General features: G+C 38.0%; 1 protein-coding gene across 12 annotated transcripts in view; it reads right to left on the bottom strand.

Annotated features, from left to right (window-relative positions):
• CFAP54 (cilia and flagella associated protein 54) overlaps window positions 1-18522 on the bottom strand; it is a 297940-nt gene that overhangs the window by 31584 nt on the left and 247834 nt on the right. For 11 of the 12 annotated variants that reach the window (XR_012005898.1, XR_012005899.1, XM_072773183.1 and 8 more), the window contains 2 exons: window positions 7876-7985; window positions 3910-4051 (listed from right to left, as the gene is read on the bottom strand). Coding sequence is in view for 9 of the 12 variants with exons in the window: in XM_072773183.1 (XP_072629284.1) it covers window positions 3910-4051; window positions 7876-7985 (252 nt within the window). In the remaining 3 variants the exon portion in view is untranslated. Of the gene's footprint in view, window positions 1-3909; window positions 4052-7875; window positions 7986-10962; window positions 11147-18522 lie in introns of those variants that run through there. The other variant, XR_012005900.1, reaches the window with a different exon arrangement.

The raw sequence follows: 18522 nt of genomic DNA, 5'->3' as shown, positions 1-18522 counted from the left end.
TTCCCTCATACATGGAACCAACAGAACTAAAACACATCTAAAAATGCCCTACTTAAAGCTGAAGAAACATTTTCTAAGTTGAAGAATAATTCAAAGATACAGGGGAGAATATCAGGTTTGAAAGCAGTTTTACTCAAAGACTGATTGATCCACTCGCATAGACCATTCCAGTTAGGACATGAAAGCAAGCCACATACCTTAGTTAAGGCAAGGTAGGGCCTCTGGATTCCTCTCTCTGCTTACATTCAACTGCTGCCTGTACTCCCATTTACTTGGTATTTATTTATACTCATAGTCAACCTCTTGACTGAGACGTTGGGCTCATTGTGATAAATTTGATACGTACATTGGACCCCAGGGAAATTCTAATGACTCACATTCCAACCAACAGGCATAGCTCTCCTGCTCAGAGCACTATTTTAGTTAAATGATCATTTTTAGAGATAAGAAGAAAATTAGTCCCAGAAAAAGTTAAGTGAGTGACCCTTCGTAGTAAAACCGAGTGGCAGAGCACAACCTAGACTTCCTGTTTGTATGGATGCTCACTCTCCTGCCTCAGACAATCTCAGCTGAAAAGACAAATGGGTTCAGGAGAAAATAATCCTTTTTCATAGATGAAGTGGATTCAGGGATAATCTTAGCAAAGAATATTCCGGATTATAGCTCAAAGACATTAATGTGATATGTTTGGTCTACAACTAAAAAACTGTGATTATGAAGTGATCTACAAAAGAAGTGCAAAAATGACACGAGAACTGAGTTTTTCTTGAAAACAGATATAAAAGGGAAACCAGGTACTTTATTAAAATATGTATGTTATTTTATTATGTTATATATAATCTCATGGGTTTAAGATATCTCATCTTATAGATTTATTATAAGTACTCTGTATATATCAGTAATTATCACGAAATACCTGGTAATTCATATGGTAACATACAAAGAGACTCAAAAGATTTTGGGATGTATAACCCAAAACCTAAGACATCAATTCTATGATAAATCCAAGCACACAGCAGAGGAGATGTAGGTATGGGAAAGCAGCATTTTGCAAAAACTAACTGTTCTTGCCTGATGAATCCTTTTATACCTAGGCTTGTTGCTTTCACAATAAAGAAAAATGCAGTCACTCACTCTACTGGAAATTCTGATTCAAAATGCCAACAAGTATATTCTGAAAATCAGGAGAGCTGCCAACTTTTATGTTTTCACATGAGTACATAGATAAGGAAAACAACAACAAAAAAGAGCTAAACCTACACCTGAAACTAATGTAACATTGTGTGTCAACTATACCTCAATAAAAAGAAACGTTTAAAATGGCAAAAAAAAAATTAGAAAAAAGACAAAAAAAGAGCTATACCAATACTATTCTTTAAGAATTAAAAATGATTTGTTATTGGTAATTGAATATTAACCTAGCAAAAAATGATTTAAGGAAAAAGAGCAGACCAAAAAAGAAGGGAAGATCCTAAAATCTTAAAGGAGGCGGGGGGGGGGGGGGGGGGGAAGAGCCAGGCCCCAACTGGGTGGAAATTCAACCAGGAAAGCAGCAAAAGGCAGTCCCAGAATTAGACTGTGAGGCAGGCACTGGGGGAAAGAAGTCCCCAAATAGACAAGAAATAAAGGAAATGAGATATTATACGACAAGCATCAACACTTGGGTAAAAATCTATGGATGAACATGTGAAAATGTAATGATCAGAAGAAAGTTAAGGAAAAAAGACAAGTCAAGAAGAATCAAAGCTCATATATGAAAGGAAAATAACCATAGTATACTATTTGACTTGGCTGCAATAGTGTAAACACCAAATACCGATTTAACCAAATTCTGTGATATAATACTCAAGAAAGGGGAAAGGATAAGTTGGGGAGAAGTATAAATGAATTAAATCCTTATATACTATAATAAAACCAACAGATATTATCTCAAATTGATACATCAAAGAAAAAAAGAACAATTAGTTCTAGATATTAGCACTATTCTGGCTTTCCTCCTTCCAAGTCAGTAGAATGTGACATATTTGGCCAATGAAATATTAGTGGAAGTGACATGACAGAAACTGTAAGAGCCAGTGTGTGATTCACCCCCTTTCTTTGTCTCCTGTTGCTGTGACTGGTGTTTTTTTTTTTTTTTTTTTTTTGAGGTTTTATTCATTTATTCATGAGAGACAGCGAGACTGAGAGGCAGAGACACAGGCAGAGGGAGAAGCAGGCCCTCTGCTGGGAGCCCCATGTGATATTTGATCCCAGGACCCCGGGATCACAACCGGAGCTGAAGGCAGATGCCAACTGCTGAGCCACTCAGGTGCCCTGTGACTGGTAATATTTCATATGATGGATGTGCTACCAGCCTGGATGCTGGCCTGAGGAGATATGGAGCAGAGCCTCACTCAGCCCACTTGGATTTGAAGGCTGTTTCTTACGGAATTTTTCATGACTGATACTACTTATTATTATAGACATGGAAGTAAATAACAAGTGAAACAGCTGAAAGAGTTGAAAATGGTTGCCTCTGCAGAACAGGACTATGTAATGAGGAGAGGTTGGCTAGGAGGAGCTTGTCCCTTTTCAGGAAGTCTTGTAGAGCAATTTGATTTTGAAAATGGCCACAATAACTACAGAATCTATACCTCAAGAAATTAGATTTATGCGCAAATGGAAATTCAAAGAGCAAATGAATACGGGACAACAAATATCTCTCTGCTCCTTTCATTTCCACAGACGGTAAGGAATTGCTACTTCACTCCTGAAGGAGGAGACATCCAGCTTCAGACTTGTAACTAATCTGCTTGGTAAGTTTGGAAAAAGCAAAAGAACATGCTAGTTCAGCCCCTTCTGGGAAATCTTTGCTTTTATTTCTGGAGGCACCCTGCCTGCAGGACTGTTGGTCTTGGCTCCTGTGTGCAGTAAGCCCAGTGGGGGCAGAAGGGCAGTGGAGAATCCTATGGTTACACATGTGTGATGAGATGGGCAAGTCTAGCTCATTCAGGGGTGAGATATTAGTAAGCTCATTTGGTCACAGACCTAAAGCCACGTTTGCTAACCAGTCAGCTTTACCAGCAATGATGCTGATATTTTGATCTCCACTACTCATCTCCTATATCCCATTCCTCAACTGGGTTCAGAACTCAGGAAGGGTAAAAGAGATTTGACCCTCTTCTCCAAACACATTATACCAATCACCACAGAAACCACTCAACTGGGTGATCAAATGAATAATGCATCATTAAGATGTGTAAACTTTTTTTTTGTTGTTCAAAAAATATACATGCAAAGAAAAAGTCTGAGAGATATACGCTTATCTATATTTTCTAGTTTTCCTTCACACATTTCTTGAGTAACAAAAATGTTCAAACAATAGACTTAAGAATAAAGAGTAAAAGGCGATGCCTGGGTGGCTCAGTCAGTTAAGCAGCTGACTTCAGCTCAGGTAATGATCCCAAGGCCCTGAGGTCAAGCCCCATGTTGTCATGCTCCTCGCTTGGCAGGATGCCTGCTTCTCCCTCTCCCTCTGCCCCTCCTCCTGCTCATGTTCTCTCTCTCTCTCAAATTAAAAAGAAAAAAAAACAAAAAAAAAGGGTAAATGAATAATATAAAGTTACAAAGCATTGTTTTTTGGGATTCATAGTGATATCTGAATGATTTCTCTAGATTGCCTTTGTTTTCATTCATCATCAGATTCTTATAATTGGTAGGCTTAGAAGAGCTTTGAAGGAAACACTACCTATGTGTCCAAAAAACATTGGATCGTACCTGATACTCCAAAGAGAGAAAACAATAGAACCACAAAGTTCAAATTTAGTTACATAGCTTTGATGAAGTAAAAAAAAAAATCACATCAATAATTATATAAAATGACATCCATGCTGCAATAGTAATGCAATTTTCTATTATTTAATAACTTACTTCCATTTCCTTATCAATTGATTTCTCTTCCATTTCTTTCATTTCAGATACATTTTCATCTGAAGTAATTTCAGGAGTTGTTGGCAATGATATTTCAGCTATTTGCTTAAGATTAGATAGTTTCTCATGAATTGAAATAACTCTAAAAATAATAAATACATATTTTACTTGAAGAAATAAGAAAGGCATTCATTTATTCCCAGAATCAATAATATGTGTAAAGTAAGTCCTCAGTTATTTAACACTTGGATTTCTGACATTCCCAAACATCATTCATTCAATCATTTATTCATTCAAGAAACATGAGCAAAGAGACACAATTCTAAGCTCCATAATCTTTATGATCTAGTTATACACTCAAATAGATATAAAATGACTGGCAAAGGCACAATGGCAGAAAGGTACACATCCAAAATACTGCTTAAGATAAAAATAAAGGAAATAAAACCCATGTGGGCAAAGAAAGTCCAGGAAATGACAGTTTGCTCCTGTATAAATCTTGATGCCATGATATGATTGCCTTGCTGACCTGAAGTAAGAATTACAGCAAGTTAGGCATGGTTCAAAAAGGCCAATCAGGGCAGCCCAGGTGGCTCAGCAGTTTAGCGCCGCCTTCAGCCCAGGGCCTGATCCTGGAGATCTGGGATCGAGTCCCACATCAGGCTCCCTGTATGGAGCCTGCTTCTCCCTCTGCCTGTGTCTCTGTATCTCTCTCTCTCTCTCTCTCTCTTTCTCTATGTCTCTCATGAATGAAAAAATAAAATCTTTAAAAAAAAAGGCCAATAAATGAGGCCACAGGAATGCACAGTACATTGTTGGGAGAGAGGTGGAAGGGTAGGTAGAAGAATCAAGACAGAAGGAAAAGCAAAAGCCAAGAAGGAAGGCAGAGGACACAGGGGCAATTATATCAAAGACGGAAAGCTTCTGGAGCCACAGGCCAGGGAACAGTGGATCCTCTGAAGGCAGAGGTAAATGGATAGATGAGGGAGTCAGGAGATGGAAAAGCGTTTGAAGCTGCTAAAGGAGGCAAACAGCCACCTGCATGGCCTTCAGTGATTCCATGCTACAGGCACAGCACATGTGTGCACACGTATGCATGTGTACACCACTGTGGGTGTCCCCACCGATGGAGAGAGGAAAACTTTTATAAGACATAACTGATCCATAAAAGCAAACTGCCATCAGGAATAGAGTCAGGAATGTCAATTCTCTTGTCCCACAGGGCCCTCACCTGCAGCATGGGATAATGCTTGATTATCATAATGATGGTTCTCGGCAATATGAGATGAAAAAGAACCTTTAATTAAATAAGAGGATTTAAAATTGCATGTTTAAAAAACTCTACTATAAAAAAGGTAATGGATAAAATGTAAAAATCTGTTATTAAAAGTTTACTTGGAATACATCGATTAAAAAAAAAAGGGGGTCATCTCCAATAGTGCTAGAAAAACTGCCTGGTGCATTGGAGAGAGAATAGGACTCAAAGGACCTGGGTGGGTCACGCTTGGTTCCATCACACACCAGCATGGGACCCTGGACAAATCACCTAACTTCTCTGGTCCTGACATTCCTCCTACTGCAAGACTGGAACTATAAAACCCACTTCATTTACTTCACAGCATTTTGTAAGAAATGACATAACTACATTCATTCTTAAACATAAGAAACCACGTGAAAGAAAGATGATACTCTAACACACCATTCTTCATGCTAATAATACCTGGAGAAAGAATTCTTATTTCTCTTTCAAAAATAACATAGCTTTCCTTTCTAATATATGGTATTGCAGGATGGATCAACTATCCTTTGATGTTTGGGTTTCAGCTTGTCAATGAATGTCCAGAGCTGCACTATCTGCTTCAAAAATAAATGGCCTGGTCCAACTCTGTAAAAAGCAGGCTGAGACCAAGCAGAGCAGGCTGGGCCCCTTGTGCAAGATGCAACATCAGAGGATCTAGCTTCTCAGCTTCAGGCCCCAAGCCTTCTGACCCCATTTGCCCCAACGTCTTGCCCACATACATCTTCACCTCTCTGTCCACATCAAAGCTGGGTCCAGCTTTTGAACTCCCACATTGGCCCATGAACAAATATCCATCATCCCATTTGGGTTGGACCAGCTGCCTACAGCCTCTGCTCTCATTTCCTGACTCATGAGCACTCACTCTACCTGGCTGCTGGGGCCGAGAGGCAGGACCCAGCCAGGAGTAGAAATGTGGGTGGTGGGAAACCTGAAGGCAGAGACAGTAGGTAGGGAGCTGGATCTTGGTTAGAAGAGTTTAATTAGATAGAATAACACAAATCTTTAGGCATGTTTATTGAGAACAGTATCTTTTCCTTTGTTGTGGTAAAAAAAAATGCAAATAATTAAAATAGGTTTTTCTTGGTGAGTACTTAATTTGGAGATTAGGAAATGAAATGAAGGAGGGCTGCCCAATTTGAAGGCTATTCAGGTCTCTTCTCTAGCCTATTTTTTCTGATCTGTTGTACTCTTACTTTGCCTCCTGAATGATGGTCAACAGGAGCAAGTTCCCACATACTGATCCCATCTTGACCCTCCTAGGAGCACAAGGAATGCCGGCCTCAGCGAGAGACAGACGCCACTTTGCCCCATGCCACCGAGGGACAGCTTAGCTGAGAAACTGTCAGGCACGCTCCCGTGTGTTTACCTCGGTGACTGCTGCATGTCCCTAATCTTAGGAAACCTACCATGGCTCATAAACACTCCAAGTTAAGAACTTGTTGGAACAAAAGAGAATTCTGTCAGTTTGATTACATTCTACTCTGCAGAAATTATAATCATTTACATATGATTCTGAAAAAAAAAATCCTGCCATTTTTCTGGCTACAAAGCAAGTGTTTAATTTCCTAACTTTGTTGCTTAGCTGGGCTAGTATATGTCCCATGTCTAGAATTTCTGCCTCACTGAGAAAAAAAAAAAAAAAGGAAATTTGAATAATTGAAAATATGCCAGCTCTTGAAACATCTCTTGTTTTATTCTCTTTTATGGCGAGGCCAAGAAGTCCTTCAAAATGAAAACCATGGAGCATGAACAAAGCTCATCAGGGAAGAACAGAGAAGCACCCAGTCTCTGTTCACTAAGCACTTACGAGGTGCCCAGCAGTGCACAGAGTTGACACTGACAGACACAGAGGTTAATAATGAGACCTGACCTGACATTTGCCCAGTGCTTTTGGCCTTTCAGGGTATGTGCACACACTGTCCTGCTTGATCTTAACAACAACCTCGAAAGGCAGGCAGAGTAGATATTATTTCCATTTTACAACTGAGGAAGTGGAGGCTGAGGTCACAAGGGCAAGGAACAATGGAATCAATACTAAATTAACTAAGCAATGAAAAATTTAAAAACAGACTAGGAATTTGGTAAATTCTTGGGAAAAGAGAGAAACCAGGCATGAGCAAAATTAGGGATATGCCCTGTTTGATGGAGAGGAAGGAAGACAACCTAGATGAGGCAGAGACTACTGATGTGGGGAACAATATAAATTAGGATCTGACACAGGGCAAGGGAGGTGGTGGACTTTGTCCTTAATGTTGCAACCCAAAACAGAGCCGCATGTTATTTTTTAAACACATCTCAAATTTCAGAAAAATATAATACAGACAGTATCCTTGTACTCTTTATCATCTTTATGATGCATTAGGAACTGTTTCTCCAAATCTAAGTACTCTTATTATTATACCCACTTCATTGATAGGGGTAGGTTAAGCACAAAGAGGTTAAGTAACGTGCTCAAGGTTGCAAGGTGCACCACTGGCATTTGAACCAAAGTGGGCTGGATTCAGAGTCCATGCTCTTAACCACTACAATATCATACTCCTCTAAATAAAAGGAAGATTCTTCTAAAAAAGGCTTCTAAAAGTTCTGTGATTTACCTTGTACATTACTAAAACAGCCTATCCCAATGAAAAAATCAGCAGAGTTGTAGAAAATTCACCATTACTTGCCTGTTCAGTGGAACCCACAAAGAGCCAATACAGACATTGCTAGAAGTGCTATTAGGTGCAGCATCTGAAATATTCTGAGGCTTCATATTATATGCATACAACAATAAAACCTATAAGAAAATTAAAGGACATAAAATGTGGCATCAAAATTACATTTTGCTTCAAAATAATATCATTAAATTTTAAAGTTTTCCTTTGAAAGAGAAAACAATATTTTTTTCAATTCACTTTAAACAACTTTTTCTCAGTAGGCTCTATGCCCAATGTGGTGCTTCAACTTACAACCCTGAGACCAAAGAGTCTCATGCTCTATAGACTGAGCCAGCCAGGTGCCCCCTCAATTCACTTTCAAGAAGAATAATATGAACGAGAATTGTATGAAGTTTATGATGTAAAATAAATGCCATTTGATAATAATATTATTTTTGAAGGGTATCATTTGTTATTGCAATTAAGTTTAAATCTCAGTCTTCGAAGGCCCTCTGTATATTGGAAATATGTACCTGGTGACTATCCAACCTTGTTTCTTATTACTTCTCAATATGCACTTTCCCCACCAGTGGTCATAGCTGCTCTGTGCATCATTTACACTTCTCCTTTCCTCTTTCCATTATTCAACCTACACACAGCATTTTGGTCCCCACTTCTAATGTAGAACTTCTACTAATGACTCATGCTCTGGTAATTTCCCTGTTGTTTGCATTTTGACAATCTTTAAAGGCAATTCCATATATTCTAGTACCTATTTATGGCCATCTTCACAGAATTTGAGATTCACAGAACCTTAGAGAGGATCTTGTCTAAGGCCCTCACTTCAGATATAAAAAAACTCAGGCCCAGAGCTGCCAGTCAAAATTGACTAATTAAGCACATGCATTTATCTCTGCTTCCTTGATAGTCAAACTAAAATAAGAGTAAAGTATGCATTTAAAAAGGCATAAATCTACAAAGACAGACAAGAAGAGACAAGGTAAAGGAGACAGGAGGTGTTAGCAACATGCTGAACGACAGAATGTACTCAGAAGAGCACTGGGTGACTCAGAAAAAAGGAAAGGCTGTGTCCTGACTGCCTTGGGAGGGGTTGCCAACAATGAGCATGACGGAGAGCCCTGGAAAGGCTTAGGAACTGGAGACGTCAGGTATCTTAATCTCTCTCCTATCCCTTCGACAAGCCCATGCAACCAGATTTCCCCATTTCACTTAACTCCTCTCTGGCCAAATGTCTTCCATTTTCCTCTCTGCCGAGGCTAAATCAGAGACTTATCCTCAGGGGAGTTAGGTACAGGAATGAGATGCTGAACTGAAGACACTAGAGGGGCACCTGGGTGGTTCAATTGGTTAAGCGTCCAACTCTTGGTTCAGCTCAGATCATCATCTCAGGGTTGTAGGATAAAGCTCCACATCAGGCTGTATGCTCAGCACAGAGTCTGCTTAAGACTCTCCCACCACTAGCACACACTTCGTAAAATAAATAAATAAATCTTAAAAAAAAAAAAAAAAGAAAAGAAAAGAAAACATTGGAATTAAGTCAAAGCCTGTGTTCTCAACAAGAGACATCCCCTACCCCACTGCGGGCCCTGCCCGTGATGTAGGAAACCAGACAGAAATTGAAAAGCATCCTCTTTAAGGAAACTGACCAAACAAAGAGAAAAGACCTATGGGCACTGACATTTCAGCATCCTACAATGAAACTGCTGGCTCCTGCAGTTACCTTACAATGAGGTCTATAAATCAATAAGTCTGACCTGATACACTTTTTAGCACCTTCAAATATGAATGAATAGCCAAGGGTCACTAGACATGAAATGAAAGGTAGAGACCAAAACTAATAAAAAAAAGGAACTTGAAGAATCAGGTATAAGATGGAGAGCAGAAAAAAACTTCAATGAAACCATAATTGAGAACTTCAAAGAGAATAAAGACAATATTTCCTCTGTGAATCCAGAACACAGTGCTGTTAAAATGAACAGAGAACAAGAAAAAGCTCTTAAAAACTAAAAAAAAAAAAAAATATATGATCACAACAACTGAGTAATCAACAAAAGATATGAAATATAAGGTTGAATATATATCTCCCCAGAAGTAAACCTAAACTTAAAACACAGGTAACAGGGGGAAAAAAGAGGAGGAAAAAATTGATAAATTCAATATTTGAATAATAATTCTAGAAGGTATAGAGATAATCAGAGGGAGGAAATTATCAAAGAAAAATATTCTTCTTGAACTAAAGGCTATACTTTCCAGATTGAAAGGGGCACAATGGATGAAAGTGGTACACCAAGGCTCATCATGGAATTTCAGAATAAGGGGGACAAAAGAAAGATCCCCAGAGCTTCCAGAGGAAAAAAAAATCAAAAGAAAGAACTAGGAATCAGAATAGGAGCAGACTTAACAGCAATGCAGGATTGCCAGAGACAGTGGAGCAATGTCTCCCATGTTTTTAGGGAAAATAATTTTCAACTTAGAATTATGCCTAAAGAATAATGAAGTCAGCATTAAAATGATGACTTTCTGTCGGACACTCAAGGTCTTTTCTATTCTGTGTAAGCATAGGGTCAATCTCGGTCAATCTGTTGCAACCTGTTCACACCTCAGGGGACTGTAGTCATGGTATTGGCCCTTGGCCAAACCTGAATGAAATGTACTACTGCAGTCCTGTCCTTGATTCTGAAGCACCAGGAGGCAGCCTGTGCCATCCTGTCAGCATTTTGGTAGAAAATATACATATTGATGATTTGCATCTGCATTCTATTGTTCTCTTCATTTCTATCACTAAATCTGATCCTATGCATGGTTTTGACCACATGAACAGAGTTATGAAAGACTTTTCCTCAGATGAGACATCAGCCCTCTTGAGACCAAGATATCTTACCATATTTTGGTGCTTATGATCTGTAGATGAAGTGTGTCCTGTGCAACTGAGCAAGGACCCTGGCAACTGCTCCTGGGCATCTTGGATCTTTCTAATGGTTATCTTTGCTTACTTTATCCTGCCACACCTTATCCTTTACCAAAATCTTCCATGAATATACTTTGTGGAATATATTATATGGTATATCCTTTGAATAATCAGAACCTCCAACACACCGTTTTTGGGGAAGCTGGAAGATGTATTCATTCCACACAAGAGAGCAAGTCAAGATAGAGAGAAACATGGGACCCAGGGAACCCATCTCAGAAAGAGATGAAGGAATTCTCAGAAGGAAGGCAAATGGGCTCTTATGTTGGTATCTGAGCCAGGAGAGCAATCAATCCAGTTTGGAGAATATCTCTGAAAACAAAGACAATAAAATAATGAGAGACAAGTTGATGAGTGTGACCATACAGAGAAGAACTGTATGTTCTCTGAAAGTTTAGGAAGAATGAGAGATTTTAGAATACAGAGAACACTAAGTTAAACAACAACAACAAAACAACAACAACAAAAAAAAAAAAGCAGGTTTTTTTTTTTTTTTTCTTTAGAAGATGGAAAGGAAGGAAATAGTACCTTATCTGGTTCAGCTGTGAGTGATATTTACATAGTTGTAAACATTGGCTATTGGTTTAAGAATTGTGATAGAATTCATTTAAGAGAATGTGTGGAAGAGAGAATGTATGTGAGGGGGAAAAGAGGTTGATATTAGCCTTCATCTTCCACAGTAGTATGTGAGTTTGATAACTCAAGGAATTATCATGTGAGCATGTAATGTAGATATATGGCGGGGGGGGGGGGAACCTAAACAAACAGAGACAGCTGAGAGTTAAAAGTAGTTGTATCTAATGGTGGAATTCAGAGATGTGGACAGCTAGACAAAGAAATATACTTTTTATTCGTTAAAAGTCTTTTAAATTTGGTTTTTCAAACTATGGTAAATTTGATGAAACATTTCTGAAATGAAAATGTAATGAGTCCCAGAGAGATTAGTCTGTCTTATGGTGTTGCTGTTGTTTTGTATTTGTTAGCCTTGACTCCCAAACTAGCATATGAAATCCCTGTGACAGAAGTGACATCTTGGACTTTTTAGTAGTGCTTGCAGCACCTGCTTCATGTTAATTAATATCTTTATATTTCTGAAATTTTCATTCCATCTTTTAAGAGCTAATGAAGTTCCCCAAAGCACATTAGTGGAAAAATTTAAATAGACAACATACTTAAATTTAACCCCTGATAATGAAAATGACTTTCTCCCTCCTCAGGCTGACACTTGTCAATGGCTTTGAAATGCAACTTTAAAGCCTTTTCTATCTGAGTATATCACAACTGAATTCAAAGTTTAACAGTCTGAAATCAAAATGGACTTGGATAAAATAGGGCAGTGGTTGAACAACAGAACACTAAGCTCACTTGCATATTTGTTGTGAGCCTGGGCTTTGGGGCCAGAATGCCTGAATTTGCTCCCACCACTGTGTGATCTGGGCAAATTATGAAAGTGTTGTGCCTTTAATTCCTCATTTGTAAATGGAAGTGTGGTAATGCCCATCCCTTGGATCGTGTGAGGATTCAATGGGTCAATGTGAAGTGCTTAGAGCATCACTACTGTGGTTGCGACCGTCATGCCCACTCCTGGCTCCTCACCCTCCCTTGCTTGGTACCTCTATGGAGAATTCTCCATAGTCTTTAAGACCCACTACTAAACCCAAGCTAGTTTCCTGTATGACTTCCCAGGCTGTCCTCATTGAATCCATGTGCTTAGTTCTATTCCCAAATTGTCCTCACTCCTCAGGGATAAGTGTCACCCTGTAACACTTTACATACTCAGGATTGAATTCTGCAGGACACAATACACCAATGACGACATTTCCAATGCTCCTTAGTCACTTCTGCAAAGACTTGTTTTTCAATGGCAAAGAAGTGATGTGATCTTGACAAACATTGAGGAATACTGTATTTAAAATTGGCTTGAATGCAGAATCCCTTACAGCCCTGCAATGGGTGAAAAAAGAGCCCCTCCTCTACTAGATGGAGTTGATTCATTACTTCCCCACCTTGGTATCTTAGTCACCTAACAAAGTGCCTGCCATATGTACATGTATTGAGTATGTACTCAATCAATGTTTTATTAATTAGTTAGTAAGCAGCTAAGTTATATGCATGTTATAAAGAAATCCATATGAAGAACTAGAAGACTATGGTCCCCATGTCCATTTTTTTCATTAATAAGTTGTGGCATTGGTCAAGTCACTTTACCTACATGGGGCTTGGCTCCCTCATGTGTAAAATGAGGGCATCAAATAGACAGTCTCTTAGTTTCTCTTCATTTCTGAAATTTTATTTGGGTGGTACTAAGAGAAGTCAGAGAAGTTTTCCAGTGGGAGCTGTGTAAGCCTCAATGCAGTAGCTTCTTGGAGTGGGGTGTTTTGGTAGCCCTGGCCTAGCCCAGTGCTTCTCAAAGTTAAATGTGTATATATTATTTGGGAGATATTAATAAAATGCATATACTGATTCAGTGGATCTGGAGTAAGACCTAAGATTCTGCATTTCTAATGAGTTTCCAGGAGCTGCCAGTGCTTCTGGTCTTTGATTCTCAGATGCCAGTCCCTGTCTCCTCTATGCAGTTTTGGTCTTCCCCAGCTCCAGAAGCAGGGTGTAATTTTGGGCCTCATCTGCAGCACCAGGCTCTCATTAGTCACTTGGCCAACAAGACCTAGAATCCAGAGCCCCTCAGAGGGAAGCCCTGCGCATCTGTATGATCTCTGAGTTTCAGCACTCCTGACATCTGCACTGACAACACTGAGCTTCTGAATTTACTATGACTTGATAGTTTTCCTAGGAATCCCAATTCTTCCTTCAGTACATAGGACTGAACTTGTCTTGAATGCACAGCCTGCTTATGAAATACAGTCTAGCTCTAACCAGGGTCATAAAAATCTCCAGAAAAGAGCATTAGCTCCATATTTCTTGTTCCCAGACTGGCTGGATTTCTGCATTGAATAGACCTATCTACAAGAACCTTTCTGGTTCTATCCAACTCTGTGTTTTCACTTGACACTTGGAGTCCTAATTTTCAGTGCTTTGCTTGATCAGACACCTTGCACTTGATCATGCTTGACTGCCTAAATCTTCTGTGGCCTCTAAATACCGTATCTTGGACTGTCTAGCTGCACTTAACGCAATAGCCTAGCAACAGTCTGATTCCCTCCAAATGAGGTCTCATAGACCAAAAGAAAGGCCCCATTACTGCTTCTTTATTGCCCCTCCTCCCTGCTAGCTCCCAATTGCATCCCTTTGAGTCTCATCAAATAATAAACATAATTCAAGTCTCATTTTAAAACCTGGGCTGGCTTGTAATCCCAACATACTGGGAACTCTGGATGCTAAAAATAACAAGAAGATGAGTTACAATAAAGCTGAAGGTCCTAAGATATATTCTTAAGACAAATCTGGGCCATCAAACCTCTGGCTGTAGTTACACCTTTTTAAGCTGAGCTGTAGTTATGCATCTCTGAGCCATTCTTCACAACTAATTTTAAAGCTTGTGTCCAGGAGGTTCATTAAAATGATTGCTCCTTGAAACCTCTGTAGTTTCTGTCTCTAGAAGATACTGGAATTTTTCAAAAGATGTTTAGTTTATAACAAAATTCCAGTGAAGAGCTTATATGTGGTTCTACTATATTCTTCTAAAGATTATCTTGTTAAATAGGATAATACAATTTCTACCCCCATACTTAAAGTTAAACTTTCCCATATTATAAACTTAACCCTCAAAAGTATTGTGGCATGGAAATATTTAGCCCTTGAAAATTCTAAAAATTTTATGTCAAAATCCCTAGTTCCAGGATTTCTGCTTTGCTGCCACCAGCATCCTTAGCTCCTACCAGCATTTCTGCTTCAGATACTAGATTAACTGAAGAGGACTTAGTAGGTGAATCAAGGGATATTAACTTGCATTGTTAACCCTCTAAGTCCCTGGAAACTCCAACATCTTAGGTCAGATATTAATTTTCATCATCATCCCGCCCAGAGGCTAGATGTGCCTGCAGCCAGGACCATTGTCTGAGGACTCAACAAAGCACCATGCTTAGGAGTGCAGACTTGGAATCAGATTTCTCTAATCCTGATTCCTTGTCAGCTAGCTTTCCTCTGTCCTGTGTCTTAATTTCCTCTTCTGTAAATTGGGGCTGATGATAGTACCCACTTCACAGAGTTGTTGTGAAGTTAATATAAGCAAAGTATCTAGAATATACTAAGTTTTACATTCACTATTGCTATTATCTTGTAGTTTTATGAGCTGTAGCCAGTTATTCAATACAAAACTCAACACTAAACACCTAAGATAATGAGCAGATAAATGTTCAAATACACCAATACTTAAATCATCAAACAAATTTCAGTGTTATCTTCTGAAAAGATAGAATCTCAGCTCTGAGGATATCTAGTCCATCCAAGTCACCATTTCCCATTTTTTTGACTAAAATTTATGTCAGCAACTACATCTTTTATCATGACCCAATACATACAGATTTATTACCAAAGAGGGGAAATAAGAAACGGGAAAACCGTGTGTTCTTGTGTCTTTGCTTGTGGCATAAGAAAACCACTCTAGCAATCTGTTTAAATCATAATTTGTTAGCTGGTGCTCTCTTTTTAATCTCTGACACCAGTTCATGCTTCCATGTTAACTGTCAGACACAATCTTTGATGCATAAAACCCTATTACTCTATCAGCCACAGATATAGTCATAGCATTAACTTCTCAGATCACTGTCTCAGACTGATATGGATATGATACTTGTATGAGCTTGCAAAATGAACTTCATACTTTTCTTCCTTATTATTTAAAATTAGCTGCTTAGGTAAACATTCTATTTCCCAAGTATGTAATCCTTCTGTACCCATACCCTCCCTGCATGGATATACTCTTTTATCACTTGGTTGTTTCTCTTGCCAGCAAGTAAATAAATTCTGACATACACTGAAAATCAATTAATCTGAGAAATTTTCTTTTTGACAACATCGTGAAACAAAAACTTCAGTAAACATTTTTTTTCTTGTTTTAATTTCTTTAAAAAAAAATACTACTCAAGACCCACACAATATTGATTCCATGGTCCATTAGTATTTTTGGATCCACAAATTGAAAACTACATTACTAAATTCCCCAAAAGAGACTATGCAGATTTATTATTTTTAAATGTATATAGAATATCTGGCAAAAGTTTGATGTGGAAAGTGTGGGAAGGAGAGTACTTTCAAAATGTAAGAAATAGCTTTAAATATTCCTGGGGAGTGATATGTTAAAGTTCCTCTTTTTGTATGAGTAAAAAGAGATATAATTGACCAAGAGTTAGCAGCAGGTTACCAGCCTAAAGAGGCTGAATGAAGAGACCAATGGGAGAAGTGTGCTTGAGAGCAAAGAGAGGTAAGCCCAGGAGGCTTCACAATCTGACAGGGTCACATGGGTCAAGGAGCAACAGAAACTACCAGAGGCGCGGCTAGAGGGGACAGCACTCAAGAGCTGGAAAATTCAAGAGTAGACCAATGCAGAAGGCTAAAAGCAAAGAAAATGCTGAATAGGGCAAAACTATATGGCAATTGTTTTATGGGGAAAAGCCTGAGGCTCTTCTTAGAGAGAGCAGCAATCAAAGGAATGCTATGGTGGGAGGTCCCTCTGCAAATGGCTGTGGTGACCAACTGTTCCATTTTTTAAAGCTTGACCTCTCATAGAGATTCTCCTAGAATGCGAATCACTGTTCTTTCTCCAATTGTTTGGGGATTGATATTAAACTGCTTCTAAATACTTGCCTCCATTTCCTCCTGCTCCCCAATTAGCGCTAGTGCAAAGGTCTTTCCATGCATATGGATATAGATACGGATAAAGACACAGAGTTAGAAAAAGATAATAATAAACATTAAAACAAGGAGTGATATATGTGATATGAATTTATGAAGGGCACTTAGAAGCAAACTAAGGTTTTTTTCCGTATATGCTATGCATTTAAATTTTGCTGGTAAGGCACAGTTTACTCTCTTTTCTATACAATGTTGGCAGCTAAAGTATCTATAAGAAGATACTGTTGCTAAACTTTATTTTTTTATTTTTGTTGCTAAACTTTAAAAGAAGACTTTAAATAATGTTTAACAGGTGTATTACATGTATATTTGAAGTTATTAAACTTTAAAACAGTATAATAATTTTAAAATAATTTCAGATAATAATAAATGCCAACTATTATTTATTGAGGCTAGACATTTACCCAATTGTCTCTCTTTCTCTCTTTTTTTCTTAAGATTTTATTCATTTATTTGTGTGAGAGAGAAAACATGAGTTGGGGAGAGAGGCAGAGGGAGAGAGAGAGAGAAGCAGACTCCCTACTGAGCAGAGAGCCTGCTGACAACAATGTGAGGCTGACTTTGGGATCATGACTTGAGCCAAAGGCAGATGCTTAACCAAGTAAGCCACCTAGAAGCCCCTACCCAAAATATCTCTAATTACAGAGGAGGGTAACTATGATACAAGAAAGTTAACTAATCTACTGAAGAACACAAAATTATTAAGTGACAGAGCTGGGATTCCAACCCATGTAATTTGGCTCTAGAGTCTGTGTTCTTAACCGCTACACTAATATAAGCAAAATAAATAAAAACAAAGCCATTCCCAGTAAAATTTTACAAAGTCAAAGAGAAAATTTCAAAAGCTGCTAGTGAAAGAATTCAATACTTTAAAGCAATAAAAGTTAGTCTCCCAACAGCAACAATGGAAATGAGATGATATTTTCAATGAAATAAAATAACTTCCAATCTTAAATTATTTACTCCATAAAAATTTATTTCACAAATAAATGTAAAATAATGACACTTGTCAGACAAACAGAAACTGAGTGTTTGCCTCTAGAAGATCCTCACCAAAGGAAATCCCAAAGTATATACTTCAACAGAAATAAGTGATCCTGGATAAAATGTCAAAAATGCAAGATGGGGTAAAAAAACAACAAAACAAAAACTACAGTAAAAACAGAGAAAATTCTAAATGAAATAACTCTTGTATAAAGCAATTAAAACTATTATTTTGAGTTAATAAAGAAAATGTACAGTAATATCATAGAAGTCATTAAAGGTAAAAAGATATTCATTAACTTTAGGCTTTGATAAGTATGTAGGTTGTCCTGAAGGTAACCACTAAAAGCACTGAAAAAAGTGTATAATTTCAAAACTCATAGATGAAAAACAGATGATAAAAATAATCCAAAAGAAGGGAAAAGAGAAAAACGGAAGAGCTGAGACAAGTAAAAACACAAAATAACATGACAGATTTAAAACCAAATCTATTAGCATTTACATTAAATGTAAATGTATTAAATTCCCCAGTCAACATATAATGTCAGACTATATTTGAAAATATTCAAGTGCATGTCTTTGGTAAAAACAATTAAAATGCAAGAACACAAAAGGGTTGAAAGCAAAAGGTTGGAAAAAGATATAGTGTGAAAATAACCACAAGAAAGTCATTTTCCTATAGTAATATAGTAATATCAAACAAGGCAGACTTTATGAGGGTAAAACATTATTACAAAAAGGCCACGAGTCATATCAAAATGATAAAATGCTCAGTTCACCAAGAAGATACAGAGTTAAACTGACTGCACAGTCAGAACACAGTTGCAAATTATGTAAAACTAAATTATGTAAAACAAAATTTGACAGAAGTAAAGGAAAGACTAAACAATGAG

This window comes from Canis lupus, chromosome 13 (genome assembly GCF_048164855.1).
Source record: "Canis lupus baileyi chromosome 13, mCanLup2.hap1, whole genome shotgun sequence".
NCBI lineage: Eukaryota > Metazoa > Chordata > Mammalia > Carnivora > Canidae > Canis > Canis lupus.
This window is presented reverse-complemented; position numbering and strand designations above follow the sequence as displayed.